Genomic DNA, 17,629 nt, shown 5'->3' on the forward strand with positions numbered 1-17,629 from the left:
AAGGGCATTGCAGGTGAGCAGGAGAGTTTTGAAAGTAATCCTTAACTTCACAGGTAGCCAGTGTAGTTGGGCAAGACAGGAGGTGGTGTGCTCACGGTTTTTACATCTGGTAAGGATCCTAGCAGCGGCATTTTGAACTAGCTGCGGTCTGTTTATGGCGCGTGCCAGAAGACCACCATAGCGAGAGTTGCAGTAGTCAAGTTGAGAGACAAATGCATGACAGAGTATCTCCACATCCGGGAGGGAAAGGTAGGGACGGACTTTGAAGATGTTTTGAAGGTGGTAGAAGGAAGATTTGACCACGGAGGAGATGTGGGCATCAAAGGAGAGGTTGCTGTCCAGAAGTACACCAAGGCTTCGTACAGCGGGGGAAGGCAGCAGCAGAGAGTTTCCGAGGTTCAGGGCAGCTATATTGAGATTCTTAAGCTGAGTTTTAGATCCTACTAGGAGTTCAAAACTAAAAATGTTCTCATCTCAGGTAAAACATTTAGTCAAAATCAACATGTATTGCACTACTATTGAAATGAATACATACACATACACAGAAACAGGTGGACTGCTGTCTTCACTCAGCAAGTTGGTGTTGTACCAGTTATCAGTTTTCATCTCCAAATATATTAAAGGAAATAGGTGGCATGTCACTCATTTTTGGCAGTGGTTTTGTAACTAATAACAAGTAAAATGGCAGTTTGTCATGGAATTTAGAATGTAGTGGTGCGTAGTGATTTATTCAGTGTGGAGAGGCTCATTAGTATGCAAGCCATGGTATACGCTATATATATATATATATATATATATATATATATATATATATATATATATATATATATATATATATATATATATATATATATATATATATATATATATATGCACAGTCATGTGATGCTGTTTAACCAATCAGAGGTTGTTATTTTTTTCAAGCCGTTTTAGAGAGAGAGAGAGAGAGAGAGAGAGAGAGAGAGAGAGAGAGAGAGAGAGCACAGTTTGCTCCAACTTTTGAAATGAAGTTTTAAGGGTTTACCTTTAAACTTAATGATGTCAAAAAAATAACTATATATCACAACCTTAAAAGATCCCAAAGTGTACCAGTTTAACTTCTGCAGACAAATCATTTTACAAGCATATAAAAGATGCTTGTAAAACACCCAAACCCTTAATTACAAAAGAACAACCAAAAGCAGGCAAGGTTGGGAACCTTGTGCTTGAACACAGGCTTTGTCAATAAGTCTGTTAGGTGGGTTAAAGATTGCCAATAATGTAGGGATCAATGAACTCTTACTCACACAATTCCCTGGCCTTCAACTTGTCTTTATGATGGTATAGTCTTTTGTAAATCTGACAGGAAAACAGATATAAAAATACTTACACAGAAAGGGAACTACACAATAAATATAATGCAATATACTATATATTAAAAGATTAGGTTTGAAAATGTTTTATTTGGAAAAAACAAATCAATCAAACTCAAACAGTATAACCGATATAACAACAACAACAAAAATAAAACAGCTGTAATAGTTTTGTTTGTTTTATTCAAAATTGATACAGTGTTTCATTGATAGCCTTTGGGACTGAACTATAAGTTAACTGTTGTGTCTGTGGATCCCAGCTGATTGAATACATTTATATACTTGCATGTCTTCTTTAGGGCAGCTAAACACCAAAGGGCAGTTTGAGAGATCGACAGGCATTTCTCAGCTGAATTTGGCTTTGGAGAAATCCATTTCTGGGTGCTGTGCCATAAACCTGCAAACAGAAACACAACACGTGGGTGGTTTGCATATGAACACTTACTACAGTTCACACAAGTGTTAAATATTAGGTATTCAATAGCTTGTTCATATTTAATGCTGGGCAGAGTGGTGTTTTTGTTTTTAAACCATATATCATTTGGAATGAATCCTGCATTCATTCAAATTCATCAACAGAATGGTTTGGCGAATTGCACTGTTCACTATTTTTACTGTTTAATTTAGGTTTAAACATGATTCATTTTCTATACACTGTACTTGTCATGAAAACTGAATACTCCATGAACATTCATGGAGCGCTGTGGTCATTTCACTCACAAGTGTGAATTTACATCCCCAAAAATGTACAAAGCAGATCTTGTATCTAACATAATAGAATGTATGTTTTTATAGACTTCTGTTACAATGTGCCTTACAACATTACTCAAGGGACGTTAGCACAAAGCATAACTCTATAATCTTGTTCACACAAATGCACAGAGAGATACCCTTTTTAAATAGAAGGTCTGCATATTGATTTTTTTCTTTAGAAAGCGCCAACAGAGAGAGACTGCTTATGCAGCGACACCAAGAAAGTACCAAGGTCCTATGAAGCAATGTTCAATAATGATCAGTGTCAATAAACACACAGACCCGACAGAAATACATGGATTAAAAATAAAAAAAAAATAGAAGTGGAGTTAGCTGGCACCAACAGATAGTTTTTGTTGTTTATGGTAAATTTGACCCACTTAGAAACTTGTGATCCAAATCGTTTAATAGTTTGGACTCTTTCACAAGGTTGTTCTGCATGAAATGTACTTAAGGCATTGTGGTAACGGATTTGACCCCTTTTAGAAACTTGTGATCCAGCTGGATTTCATAGGTTTCTGGGCCTTGGTTCCATCTGTCTCACAAGTTTCAGGTTGTTTTGTGAAATTTTCCTTACTTCAATTATTGTGGTAACTTCAGCAACCCTTATACAGTCCTACCTGCCACCAGGTTTCTGTCTATATCATTTACAAAGGAACGCACACACATGTCAAACACATCTTATTACCGGTAATAAGGAGGCCAGTTATCACCAAACATGCTAATGGTAACTGGCACAGAACACTTATAACAATGAATTATGCAAGACCACAAACATACCTTGTTAAATAGGAAAAATAATGTATTATACAATTATATGCAGAATATTTTCTATTTATGATAAACATAGTAATAAATAAATAAAGACCCGAAGGTGGATTTGCAAGAATAAACACTCATCCAGCAATAACGCAGAAAAAACAGGACTGAAATTTATCATTTTTGGGGTTCCTAGCCTATAGACATTTAAAAAAAAATAACCTTGGGATTGGGTCACTCCTCTTAAGAAAGTGAATCAAGGACGAAGTTTAGCTACTGCCATCATTGATAAGCTGCTGTTCTCCGTGTCTGTCTCAAGCTGCTCTTTCCTTGATAAATATAATCATTATCACTGAAGTTTATCACTCAGCAAACCACAGGGAGTAAAACATTACAGCATTGCTGTAACTGGCAGCTGATGCAATATTACAAAATGCTAATCTATAACCACATATCTGTAGAGGAGATCTTAAAGCCTCTTAAGTTTTACTAACAAGGTTACTTATGAGCATTCACCAAACCCACACTACTTGGTACAGTAAGTATATGACAATTTTATTGCAATAATTTACCTTCCTTCACTGACCTTGATGGCAGTGTGTAAATACAGACAAGCCTTTAAAGAGTTCTGAAAAATACAGCATTACACGTCCTCACATGTTGCTACAACTGTTTAAATAACGTGCCTGTAATTGTTCTTTTACCGTTAACATCCTGACACCTTTACACTTATAATTTTAAAGTCTGTTTCAAAGCTCTTTTCAAAATGTCTGCTCTAGTGCACTGACAGTGTAAGGATTATTGCCCACTTTGTCAAACAGGTAACACAGCAATAACGATTCATGATGTGGTACGGAACTGAAAAGCCAACTAGAGCAGCCATTTTGAAAAGTGCTTTGAAACAGACTTTAAAGTTCTAAGAGTAAAAAGTTGTCAGGATGTTAACAATGAAAAGAAATGACAGGTACGTTATTTAAACAGTTGTAGCAACACGCAAGGACGTGTAACACTATATTTTTCAGAACCCTGCTACTTACTCTTTAAGGGCATTCATTACATTTGGACAGTAAAATGCTGACAAGGATTCAGTAGTTATAAAAAACACCACCAATCTAATCCATAAAATGTAAACACAGAATTGTAAATTCTTCAAATGACAGCTGCGAGACACAGCAGTGTGGAGTAGTGGTTAGGGCTCTGGACTCTTGACCGGAGGATCGTGGGTTCAATCCCAGGTGGGGGACACTGCTGCTGTACCCTTGAGCAAGGTACTTTACCACGATTGCTCTAGTAAAAACTCAACTGTATAAATGGGTAACTGTATGTAAAAATAATGTAATTGTATGTAAAAATAATGTGATATCTTGTAACAATTGTAAGTCGCCCTGGATAAGGGCGTCTGCTAAGAAATAAATAAATAATAATAAATTTCCGCTGACAGCATGTTACACATGCACACAAGCTTCACAGACAAGGTGCAATGTTTCAGCAGCCACATTTCTACTTCAAAAATGAGTTTTCATTCAAGAAGTTTGTTGAAATTACATCTACTTCACTGCATTTGGCCAAGACATCAAATACTACATTGGGACTGTGTGCGACACACAGTGTTGTGTGCTGTGTTATACACTGTATGGTAGGTCTGAGGATGTGGGTTTTGTTTTTTTCTAAAGCAAGAATGGCTTCTGAAATGAGGATTCAAGGCTGATTATGAGGGAGTGAGGTGGGGAAGGTATAACGTAACACTGTTCACAGAATAGGTGGAGCATTGTGCAGTGCTGCCAGTGCAACACAAATAGGATCCCTTTAGGCAGTGCTCTTCATTGTTAGCTTTTTAAGATTAAGCACATTTGTTCCCAGTAAAGAAAGAAAACATGACAGCAGATTGCATGGGTAGCTGTGCAGCAGAATTGTTATGTATATTCAGTATTCACTACATTTTAATTGCATGCAAAATTCATTTTTATGAGTATGGCAAGCCAGTACAGCAAATCCAGGGATGGAAATAGAGCTCCCATTGCATAGCAGTTTAACCCAATCCTGTTTTTTCTAGGAGTTTAATAAGACGCACCTGAGCTTGTTACCTATACACTGCAGTTAATAAAGCTTCTATTAAAACCTGGAGTGGGTGAAACTGCTATGCAATAGGAGTCTTATTGCCATCCTTGTAATCTGGAGCATTGACCTTATGTATTGCCTGTGAAAAGTGCAATTTGTGCCTTACTTTTGAAGGATGTCTTGTTTCTTCTGCTCTTCGGAGGTTGGCAGACCCATGGATTTCTGTCTCTGGTCATACATCATCTTTTCCACCATCCCGCGGGTCTCATTGTCCAGGTCAGACAGCTATGAACACAGAGGGAACAATAAAGAGAGGGAGGGTCATTCTATGATACACTTGTTTCTCTATGAACAAATCGCCACACACTTTGTTAGAACTTTTGTGGAGATGCTATTATCTGTGGAAAATGTGAGGGATGCAGTTTGCCTCTTTTTAAAATAAATATTATTAAATCACAGCAGAGGAATAACTAAGTCATCTAAAAACTGAATTCTGACGTCATCTTCCCTGGACAGTTAACTCTTGAATATAGACAATCTGTACCTTTGAATTCTCAGGACAAATCTTCTTTGTGTTAAGCTCAGGGTCTGTTGTTACTATCTTGCTCCACCACTCCATTTTATTAATCTGAAAAAAGAAAAGGGTTTTTAGATTGGACTTATTAAACTCCATTAGATGTACAGATCCTCCATTTGCTGCTATCTAAGATTGAAGTGGATATAAATAAACCACCGAAGCACACACATTCGATTTTTTAAAATTTTTTATATCAGGGTTGTTTCTGTTAATTAAATTCCTGACGTATTTGGATAGTTTAACCAGCAAAGCAGCATCCTCCATGAGATCATATAACCCCTTGTTGAATATTACCCCTTCAGTCCTACCTTCTCTAAATGTACTGTAATGATCTTCCCATCCTCGATGAGCCAGGAACTCTCCTCCACCTTCACCTCGTTGTACATGTCACAGTCGATCACTGGGGGGTGCCCTTTTAAGCCCACTTTCAGGGTCCGCCTCTGGATATCCACCCCTACATCTTTACCTTTTAACCGAAAACTGACATCAAAAGGGACCAACAGCTGTGGAAAACAAAATCATGTACGTTACTGGTAACATACAATATATCCAATGCCAAGGACAGAAACACACTGAAATGTGTACGAGGAGTCAAATAGGAGTTTGCCATGACCTGCATTCCCTTCATTAAATAAAATGTGGGTGAATTCTTTTGAATGTTTTGAAACTCTACCACCTTCGAGCCAGACCTGGCCAGATCTCAGAAGATAAAGAAGTTTGGGTCTGGTTAGTATTGGGATGGGGGGTTGGTGTTGAAGAAAGGGGAGATAGGGGACACTGTGTTTAGATGGAGAAGACAAAGATCCAGTCTGTTCTGTGGAAATTGAAGAACTGCGAATTCCCAGCAGCAAGGTTACTTGCGGGCATTCAGAAACCCACACTACTTCCAGTAAGCATATAACAATTTTACTGCAATAATTTACCTTCCTTCACCGACCTTGATGGCAGTCTGCAAACACAGACATGCCTTTAATTCATTTCATTTGGGCAGTAAAACACTAAAAAGGATTCATAAAACGGTAAACACAGAATTGTAAATGCTCTTATCGCTGTAAACAGCGGCAGTTTTTTCATGGTCGATAGAATACAGACTCAAAACAGCCTTACAGTGCGGTTGAATTCAAGTTTACACACCAGGTGATGAAAAGTGAGAACTTACGTCAACTTCAGAGAGGGTCTGTGTCCACCTGTAGTTAGGCAGGTCTGCACCGTTTCCAGAGTTTGGCTTCAGCTTGTCTTTATCTTTTTCATCTTCTTCCCCTTCTGAATCAGACTGCAAGCAACACAGAAAACGTTTCAATCAAATCCCAATATTGTTTTAATACCATATATACTGTATAGCCAGATATAAATGATTACCCATCAATATCAATATCTTTTTTACACAACATGCACCTTTTGTACACAGGTAATTTTAAGGCTATTGGTAATAGCTCAAAACGAAGTCTTAATTTGATGGATTTTAAATATTTAACACAGCAGGGTAAAAAGGTAAAGCCTAGACACTTTAAAACAAAGAAATGAAAGAATGCAGACTATTTGCTCGCCTTACCCCCTTGGCATCGGTTTCTTTCGATGGATTTTCTGTTTTTTTCATGCTGGCATTCTCATTCTTCTTTTTCTCCTCTACTTTTTTCTGCTTGAAACATACAAAATCATTTTAACAGCTTTATAATCTGAATTCAGACAATCCCAGTAAGTTGTGACAATGTCGACAACCCAAGTTCCATCACGACTGGTGGTTCTCTAGAGACATGCAAAACTCTGAAGTGTGAAATGTTTATGTTTGCTTTCTACAGACGCTATCAGCATGCACTTCAATGTGATTCACTGGTTTGGATTATACAGTTAATTTGGACTAGCGGGGCATGGATTAACGAGGCTCTTCTGTACTTTTCTTTCCCTGTTACCTGGTCAATCTCTGACTGCAGCTTCTCTGCCTCCTCATCCGTCAGCTCCTTGATTTTCGGCTCATTCTCTTCTGGTTTCTTTTTCTTTCTCTCCTCTTCCTTGGCAAGCTTGGCAGCTCTCTCAGTTTTCTCCCGATGCTCCTTCTCCTGTTTCGCCAGCTTCTCCCTGTGTGCCTTCTGGGCTAGCTTGTTGTGGTGTGAAAATGACTCGTGGACAAGCTGAGGAGAAAAAGCAGAAGACGCGATAGAAAAATCAAAACAACTCACGCTGGGTTTGGAATATGAAGTTAACGGTTAACCTCCTACCTCATGTCCATGCCTGTCTAACTGAAATGTGTATAAATGATTGTGGGAGAATGTAGCTTTAAGGGGCTCAAGAGATATTTTGGAAATCTCATTGTGGGCCATTCACTCTGGCAGATCCACATGCTTGCCAAATAACTGGTTTATAATATTCGTTTATTTTAAAATGCATTGTATTCATTGTATACATCTTTAAAGCACCCAAAAAAGTATAACTGTTCCTTTTTTTGTCTTGCGGATATATTGGTTCCTTGCCTGTTAATTTTTTTTATTTATACTTGAATTTATAACAAGCATATATTTTCCAGGGATGGAAATAAGACTCCTATTGCATAGCAGTTTCACCCATTTCAGGTTTTAATTCGAGTTTGATTAGCCACAGTGTACAGATAACAAGCTCAGATGTCAGATTAACTCATAGTAGAACCCCGAATGGATCAAACTGCTATGCAATGGAAGTCTTATTTCCATCCCTGACTTTCAAATACAATGGTAAAGAAATGTATATGGCTGACAGTGGCTGCTACCTTTGAATAAATGCTACTCACCCTACTTAAATAAGTGCAGTGAGAGAAAAGATTAACAAATAGACCTGATTCCTAGGGCACAGGACACAACAAAATACCCAACAAGTGGTACGTGTTGATCACAGATCAAAGTTCAATGCACAGTTGCCATCGGATCTGGTGAAAAACATGTTTTGATCAGTTAACCTTCGCTTGCTTTTTTGGCACTTTCAAATGTAACCAAGGTTTGATAGGGACACTTGCCATGTGAACTAATAGAAGAGGGTCAACGAACGACGCTTCTGACATTTAATACAAACAAGAACCGTGATGGATAACAGAGAAAAAAAACAGGGCATTGACTGTATATAATCTAACCTACAGTGAAACAACAAACTACTCAAAAATTGATGACATACAAATGGATGCCCACTAAAGTAATAAAGTGGGATGTCTATAAGACTCCAGTTGTAGAAGTTGGGTCAGTTCCAGGTCTCTCTGGGACTACTCAGAAGTGTAACTAGACCATCCATTACAACAGTGAAAGCTGGTATGCCTCAAACATGCCTAGCCAAGTTGAAGGATGCCATCTTTCAAAAGGTGCTGTGTGTGACTTTCTGGTCAACTGGTTTTCTAAAGCAGGGCCCTTCAATGAAAATATAATGTTTGTTTCAAGAGGATTTCATAAGTCATTATTATTAAACTACTGGCAAGCACATGGTATGGAAAGCCCCTTCGAAGCTCTAAACGTGATCAAGTGATTTATAATCACTCTGCACACATGGAAAGCACAGGAGATGTATTGCGTTTAAATGTAATATTACAGAGATTGGGTAATAGAAGCATGGGCACAGTTCAGTTTAGAAAGCCAGTGTCAGTCAAATGAAAATCATGACTGAAAAGCAAAAACGTCTTACCTTTTCTGGGGCTCCCACATTCGCACCCGTGAAAAAATCCGTCTTGCGCCTCAGAAATCCGAAGAAAGTGTTGACCAGCTATTAAATTAAAAACATTGATAAAACAAATCACCCGTTACTGAACTGCTCTATAATCTTGTTTCTGTTGCATTCACAATTATACGCATACTACACGATGACTGTTGTAGAAAGGAGGCTTTTCCATCAGCAAAGCATATCAAACACAGACATGAAAAAGCAAGAGCTACAAGGCTGTGTAGTTTACTGCAGGGCATTCAAGTGTGTGTCCCTTACAATGAATACTGCTTTTGAATGATGTATCCTCATCAATATTATATAAAAACACTAAATAACCTTCTATAAAGGCCTGTTAATGGGCACTTATAAAGAAAAACTGTTATAGGACATCGATACAGAATATAGATAGACAAGATAGACAGATCAAAATGTAAATGTTTGTGTGATGATTTGGCCTCTAAAAATGGTGGGGGTTCATTGCTATAAAGTAGACTGCTTATACTTTTGAAGGTTCAGGCCTCCACGATCACATTAAGATTTTTGGACTTGCATCTAGTGCCTGTAATGGAAGTGCCGTTTCCATACAGTTTCAGTGGACTGTTTCAGTGCTGCAGTATTGTATGACCCTCGGCCAAGATGGTGACACGGGACTAATCAAATTCATAAACAGGTGGCATGCACAGTGGTATAGCATTAATATTTCATACGTACTATGAATGCAATTAAAAACAATAATAAAAAAGAAGGTGTGTTCGATTTGTCTTGGGAAACAAATACCTCACTCTTATAACTCGTGCTTCCAATGAATACCATACTCAATTTCTATAATGCAGTAAGTTTCACCCCTGTCAATTCTTGCTTTTTATAGTTTCCCACAATGTGGCTGTGATTAGCACGAGGGCATTATTGTTTTCATACAGACCGGTATTTTAGATTTGATTACATATAAGACAGCTCAAATGGGAGTAATCACGTAGGACAAAAAAAACCTACACATTTTAACACCCGGCTGTTTGTTTAATTAATGTATTATGAACAGCTAGCTCCCCATCCCCCACGCTGCTCCAGCTATGTATTACCTCCTGCACTCCGCCTTCGTGTTGCTGTGCCATTGCTAGCAGCATACCGTCAAACTTTTCTTCCTCTTCACCCATGCTTTCAAAATATATAAATAAAAGGCTGTGTTAATTCTTATAAACACAACACCGATAACGGTAACTACAGAACCTACTGCCAGCCCACAACGCTGACACCGGAGTCACTTCCTGGAAACAAGCACCGCCTCGACACCGCGACAAACCGAATATAAACCAATCAGAGACTTCCAACCAAAGTTGACAGCCGTTTAAACCAATGAAAATACACGCCGAAACGCAGGCCCGCGGTGCCCTGTGGTTTTGACGGTGACGCATGTGCTGCTCGCAGGCCCGCGCTGAGAGAGAGCTTTGGGCGCGAGTAGAATATTCTGGATTCAAGATTCAAGACTAGCGTTGAAGAATAGTTTGTATATGTATGTGTATATGCGAGTCAGTGCTGCAGATGAGAACTGCAGCGTGACAACACAAAATAAATTAATAAATAAATCAATAATGATAGATTAATAGATTGTGTTTTCATTTTAAATTCCTGCAAATTCCTGAATAATATTACACATGTATCAATGGCAGGGTGTCGGTGGTAGGGAATGCAGACGGTTTTGTTAATTACAGGAAATGGGGGCAACCCCACTCCTCTGAAACAACCAAAGAAGGGCAACATTAAATTAATGCATAGGTTGCAAATGTCTGTGGTACAAGATACCAGGTTTTAAAATGAGAATACACAGTCACTATAACATGTGTTTCTTTCAAAACTGCACACAGACCAATATAGCAAATTAAGTGCACAAGTAAGATTTATGAAAATATCCAGGCAATATCTTGGCCTCTGAACTCCACTGCTGTGATGCAGGACCAGCTGCTATGCAATAGTGTTGAGCTATTGACAGCAAACATCTGTGTAGGAGGGAATATCGACACAAGCAGAACTAAACGGGCCGAGGCTGAAAGCTACACTTGTTTTCTGTTTGTGACCAGTCTTTATTCAGTCAATTGTGATTTCCATTAGAAACAGGTTAAAGGCTGGGAAGAGAAGAGCCTTAAGTGGCTGAGGTACGAGGCTGATTGTGATGTCTCCGTTTTTTAACTGACTTTGCAGTTGAAAGGTATTCAGAGAAGTGCATCAGGTGTGCTTTTTGAAAGCAGCTGTCCTGATTGAGAATAAAGCCCGGTAGACGCTCAATATGGTACGGATGACGTAATGCATGGGGGTGCTTTGTGATTGCGTGCTGATATACAGCATGTGAAACGTGCACTCTGATGAGCTGATGGTACATTGTGTGATTCTGTAATAATGACACAGCGTACCTTTTTCAAGGTAACTAGGCCTATAATACGTTATCTATATCCCTGCTGGGTATGTTTATAACGTTCCTCATCAGCATGCCTGCGCTAGTGGTACCAGTGCAGTGTTTTTTTCCATTATAAATAAAGCATTTATGTGGTAAACAGTAGTCTGTGATCTGGAACAGGTTGCATTGATTTCTGTCCTGTTGGGTTTAGTGCAGTTCAAAGTCTGGCCTATTTTTAGAACAAAGCACACAAGCGTAAAGAATTCAGTAGTCGTACATGGCTTCGTGCCCTAATACAGTTTTAAAATATATTCTCCCGTGACGTATTAGGAAGTTTGTATTAACCCTTGATGAAAAACAACAGCTCTGTCTGTGTCTTCTATAAAAACCCAGTACATCAAAAACATCCATTTCTGCAGAGCCAAACCAGAGACTGAGGGTATCATTTCTAACCCTCTACTGTAGCAAGTATTGCATCCCTATTTGGCTCACACAGCTTGGCATAGAAGCTAGGGGCAAGGTAGCTGGTGTCCTTACATCTAACACTGACTCCAAACTGGACTGTCAGCTCATCAGTGTGATTGAATATCGAATGGCTATTGGCTCAAAAGTGTGTGCTACACATGGCATGTGCCTCTAGTTTAATAAAGTCTCTGAGAGCAGAGCTGCAGAATCTGGGAGACAGACTGAGGGACTCACAGCCATAGCCTGGACTGCAGTGGACAACAGCAGGGGTTCCCCAACCAGACGGCCAACGACAGCACTCAATATAAAAAGGACAAGGTAAAACATTTAAGATGCTAATTTGACAGCCTCAGTTTCTACCTGTTTGCTGGGATGAATCTGCGTCCGTGGGCCAGCCAGTAAGCACCAAGGCCACTGGATTACAGGCCGCTGTATAGCAGCACTCTGCTCCAGACAGGCAGTGAGTAATCAGTGACACACTGCAGGAGAGGGGAGAGAGGAAAGGCAGTTCCTGTTTTTTGTGTACCAGTACTCACAATAAATGACTTCCTTTATCAGGGAAGCTTTCTGTGCTAGGTACGACTGCAATAAAAAAGATAAATACATTTTTATAACACTGTCAACCAATCACGGCCTCACAAAGGCGTTTAAAAAAAAAATCGAATTACTATTATTAATAGCAATAGCAGTAGTAATCGCATTACAATATTCAGTATCACAAAAACATATAGAAATCTATCCAGACTGCTCCTCAAGGCCATGTGAGAGCGTAATTTGTCAGAAGTTTGCTTTGGCCTGCTTCCAGCTCATGAGGTGTGATAGACATGCTCTTGATTACACACCAGGCCTTGGTAGCTTGGTACAGGTTGGGTTAATGACTGAGGTCATGCAGATAAGGAAAGTCCCCCCTCCAGCAGACTGTCAGGCTTCATTGGCTCCACGTGGAGTGAATCTACACAGCCAGGCGGGCCAGGGTCAGCTTGTTTTTCAGTGAGAGAATGTTATTCGCCGGGGGTCAAGGTTGATATGTTACTCTCAGGGGAAAGCCTTTATAAATAGAGCAGCAGAGCCTGGAGAAAGGTGCATACGGCAGCCGCTCCAGAGCATACAAATCCTGACCCCATTGCAGCGGCGAACATTTCTAACAGTGATAGAGGGAGGTCAGAAGCACTTGATATTTACTGTCCTTGGAAGAGAAGCACCATGGCTTGCATTGAGGAGTACAGCGGCTGCCGATGCTCCAGTAACGGGGAGCGGCAGCCAAACGCCATCCTTTACAACATCCTGAGCCAGAAAGAGAACCACAGCAACTCCCACAACTACAGCGTATCGCAGCGCAACTGCCACTGCGAGGTCCGGAGGTCAGTCTGCCTGAAGACCCCCGTCCAGACCTGTCAAGTGGCGTCCGACGTCCTGGTGAGGACCGTCCGCTTCATGAAGAACCTCCCTTCTTTCCAGCAGCTCCCTGACAAGGACCAGCTGTCTCTGCTCCAGAGCGGCTGGGCCCCCCTCTTCATCCTGGGCCTGGCCCAGGAAGGGGTGAGCTTCGAGGTGACCGACTCGCCAGCCCCCAGCATGCTCAAGAGGATCCTCCTCAACGGGCAGAGGGAGGAATCGGACAGGGCGCACCCCACGCTGGCTGGAGTACAGAGACTCAAAAGCTGCCTCAATACGTTCTGGAGCCTGGATCTCAGTCCTAAAGAATACGCCTATCTGAAAGGAGCCATGCTCTTCAATCCTGGTGAGCAGGGGGTTATTTCTTTATCTGTAGCTTAACTGTAATTAAAACATAATCAGCTTTGAATTGTACGCAGTGTATATTTACAATATATTCAAAGCGGGTTCCTCAGCTTACTAATAATTAAGAACCTGACTTCCCTGACTTGATTAGGGGATTTATTATTAAATAAAGATTACGTTTGTGGCTTTTAAAAGGAATCTAATTTAAAGGTATATTTACAAAACAAATCTAACACAACAGTACAAATAACTAGTAGGCAGTGTTACAATGATCCCACTAAAGGTATGTAAAGTACAATTTTGTCCAACTGATTGGTTGAATGTTTCTATAGTCAAACTAGTAGAGAACAATAACCACAGAAGGGGCCTTTTCAAAATGATCAACAGGCTGTCTTTATATAAAGCACCTAGATAAAGGCCGCTTATTTATAAAGACCGCTTTTCAAATACACATCAGTTGGCCCTTCCTTCCAGCAGTACTAAACGCCTCTTGTGTTTGTCCCTGTGTTCTCTGCAGACGTCCCCGGGCTCCGGAGCTCCGTGTTTATCGACAGTCTGCAGCAGGAAGCCCAGCGAGCCCTGCGTGAGATCCTGGTGCCTCTTCACCCTGAAGACAGGGGGCGCTTTGCTCGCATCCTGCTCACCGCCTCCACCTTGAACACCACCCCACCAGCACTCATCACTGAACTGTTCTTCAGGCCAGTCATCGGCCAGGCGGACTTACTGGAACTGCTGGCGGAAATGCTCCTCGCTAAATAAACCAACAGAACCGGGGGTCCATGCGTGGAGTCTGTTTACCGTCTGCGTTCTCGCTATCACTAGCTGTGCAGAGCACAGTCTGTCAGGCTGGTTAAGAGTCGCACTCCAAAGCAGCTGTAGCCTCCAGCGTGTGTGAAGGACAGGGGCACGGCAGGAAAACCAGAGAGAGACAGAAACTCTAGAAAGACAGACTGTGTGGACTCGTCTCCCATGTGGATAACCATAACCAAGCCAGTATGTCATATTATCAGCCAAATATTAACTCCTATGAAAGTGTCCCTATGTGAGTTCATTACAATATATGTGTCTGTAAAAAATAAAAAACGCGACACATATTAAACATTTACTGTATGCTATGCTGTATACAAGGCACGTATATTGATCAATGCAGGCTGGGTTCATAAATTGAGCAATATCCACAATTGGCTAAGATGGCGAGTTCGTTTGTTAGTGCTGGCTCTTAGGAAGAAATGACGTTTGTCGAGTTTTGTTAGTATTTGTGTTGTACAAAATGTTGTTTGTGTGTCTTTAAATTATATTTTAAATATATACGAGATGCTTTGAAAAGCCTTTATTTTTCATTAAAAGACTAAACGAAAAACTCCTCTGTGTGTGTGTGTCGGTCTGATATTCCTAATAACTTAAAGCGCTTCACTTGATATCTGCAAAAATGTAAGTGTGATATAAATGGACGAATGTTTAAACAAAGACACGCCCGTTTATCCCCAGAATCTGACGCTATCAAATGTTAATACCACGTTCCATCACAATTTAAAAATCAGATTTTCAGATCTGTGCAGAAATGTAAGTGTGATGTACAGGTAGACACTGAAACTGTCCCCAGAATCTGAAACTATCAATAACGTATGTTAAATAGTGGTAATACCGAGTTTATTCACAGTCGGAGAAGGGTTTTTCAGACATATGGGAAAACATGGAGTGTGACATGCAACAGCCTCCACAAACTCCATGATACAGTATAGGAAGTGCAAAATGATGACTCTTGAAGGAAGAAGAGACACCCTACCCACAACATATGAACTTAGTAAAATCATAAAAACTGGTACTGTAGCCAGGAACTACCATAAAAGATAAAAAGGGCTGTTTTTTAACTTTCAAATTGAGCCATATGTTCTATGCACAGGATGATATCTACACACAGGATACGATTTTTGACAATCCTTAACTGTGGTATATATATAGATAGATAGATAGATAGATAGATAGATAGATAGATAGATAGATAGATAGATATAGGATGTTGATATAAAGTGGGTAGGTGACACATTGTTGGCTGGCTGATCACGGGACCAATCCCTTGTGATAGGTTGTGCAAATAGATTGCACCACTTGTTTTGTTTCTAAATGGGATGACAAATGTTAACGTTTGAAAGCTACAAATAAATAAGCTTAGTAAATCTGGCTCTACATAAAAATAATGTGTTTTTAATAGCAGATAATTGCACAATGTAAAGGTGTACCATAGTAGAATCACAGCCAAATGTAATAAAGCAAATTGAAAGCATGATAAGGCATAGGAAGCATTGCAAAGAATACAGCATGTTAATAAACATGGCAAACCAGGGTAAACCATGATAAATACATATAATAACCATGGGAAAACTGCGGTAAACGTTTATAAGGGTACAGCCATTTGATACACTTATTGCAATGGAAATTACTTTTTTACAAAAAGGATCAGTGATAAAGACAATCTCATCGATGTAAAGCTGCTACACCACATTAATAAAGAGCTCTTTCAAGTAATAACTGTAAAACCGGAACCCCAAATCATAACTAACTTTATATAAACCCTTGAAAACAATCAATGGAAATCAATGGACCCTTCTTGCTATTTAAACAGGGGTAATTTGTATTCCCCCACTGCTTCTTAGCTTGCAGAGCCTGTATCTGACAATAGCAGGCAGTGTTGACAGCTGCTCATTACCAGAGATGTGGGTCATCTTTAGCAACCCACTGAACCTCTTTCTGTAGCTTGTTTGTCTAAAGCTACTGGAGGTCCTCCAGCCATGAAGAAGACCTTGGGCTGACAGGTAGCTGTGGGTGAACAGCAGTTTGTCTAGGCCTTGCCCTGCAGAGTGACTTACCTGCATGTCATTGACCTTGTGCTACAGGGCTGAAAAACAAGGCAGATTACTTCCTTCAGCCCTCACTAAGCAAACACAGCACAGGGACGAGCTAACGGCAGGGTAGGACGGTGCCAGCCGCACACCTGGGATTAACAATTTAATTGGTGCAATAAATGACATATTAATTATGAGCTAATGGGTGTGGAAACGATTACAGTACTGGTATGGCATTGAATTGCATCATCATTTGATGTCTCTTCTACACTCAATAAGAGAGATCGCCTGTAACTTGAAACGATCAAGGTCACCAAGGCAAGGGGCAAAGGTATCACACTAACAAATAAACTACTCTTGATTAAATGGGAAGGATGGCGCCTTTTAGCAAATAACACAAACTAGGATTGCTGTGCGAAATGATGTATTGCTGCCTTTATGAACGCTTACCTGGTAAATCATGCGCACAATCATTTTGCAGTTTTCCCATGTTTTACCTATTGTTGAAAAGTATGCCTTTATCATATTTTGCCATGCTTTTTAATATGCTTTACCATACCCATCTGAGCTTTGCAATATTTTGCAATTCAGCAGTGTGGAGTAGTGGTTAGGGCTCTGGACTCTTGACCAGAGGGTCATGGGTTCAATCCCCAGTGGGGACACTGCTGCTGTACCCTTGAGCAAGGTACTTTACCTAGATTGCTCCAGTAAAAACCCAACTGTATAAATGGGTAATTGTATGTAAAAATGATATCTTGTAACAATTGTAAGTCGCCCTGGATAAGGGCGTCTGCTAAGAAATAAATAATAATTATTACACTTTGCTATGCTTTTACTATTGTGAACTTTTATAAGGATGCACACAATGAACCCACAGGTCTGAGTCTTCTTGCTGGTTTATGCTATTGTTTTCGCTCTGTCTGAAGAAAGCATTCGCTGAAATGTTGGTCTGCTTTGCTTCTTTTGTAGTTTAATCCCTTTACAATAATATGATCTCGGTGGACTTAGTTAAATCTGAAACCTAATCATACATTGATTG

General features: G+C 40.0%; 2 protein-coding genes across 3 annotated transcripts; one reads left to right on the plus strand and one right to left on the minus strand.

The window, feature by feature from the left end:
- Positions 1–1,422: 1,422 nt before the first annotated feature.
- Positions 1,423–10,448, minus strand: LOC117413063 (nuclear migration protein nudC-like). 2 transcript variants are annotated; one of them, XM_034021798.3, is made up of 9 exons: positions 10,233–10,448; positions 9,136–9,213; positions 7,410–7,628; positions 7,052–7,135; positions 6,659–6,772; positions 5,808–6,002; positions 5,467–5,550; positions 5,089–5,207; positions 1,423–1,749 (listed from the first exon to the last, which is right to left on the minus strand). In XM_034021798.3, the coding sequence occupies exons 1-9, from the start codon at positions 10,305–10,307 to the stop codon at positions 1,698–1,700; spliced, it is 1,020 nt and encodes a 339-aa protein (XP_033877689.1). In that variant the 5' UTR covers positions 10,308–10,448; the 3' UTR covers positions 1,423–1,697. The 2 variants fall into 2 exon arrangements, with proteins under 2 accessions (XP_033877689.1, XP_033877688.1); XM_034021797.3 differs by having other exon boundaries at positions 7,052–7,138.
- A 2,635-nt stretch (positions 10,449–13,083) lies between these two features.
- On the plus strand, positions 13,084–15,106 carry LOC117413447 (nuclear receptor subfamily 0 group B member 2-like). The gene is made up of 2 exons (XM_034022650.3): positions 13,084–13,748; positions 14,265–15,106. Exons 1-2 carry the CDS (start codon positions 13,211–13,213, stop codon positions 14,504–14,506), a joined length of 780 nt encoding a protein of 259 aa, XP_033878541.3. The 5' UTR covers positions 13,084–13,210; the 3' UTR covers positions 14,507–15,106.
- Positions 15,107–17,629: the final 2,523 nt, after the last annotated feature.

The sequence above is a fragment of the Acipenser ruthenus genome, chromosome 23, assembly GCF_902713425.1.
Source record: "Acipenser ruthenus chromosome 23, fAciRut3.2 maternal haplotype, whole genome shotgun sequence".
NCBI lineage: Eukaryota > Metazoa > Chordata > Actinopteri > Acipenseriformes > Acipenseridae > Acipenser > Acipenser ruthenus.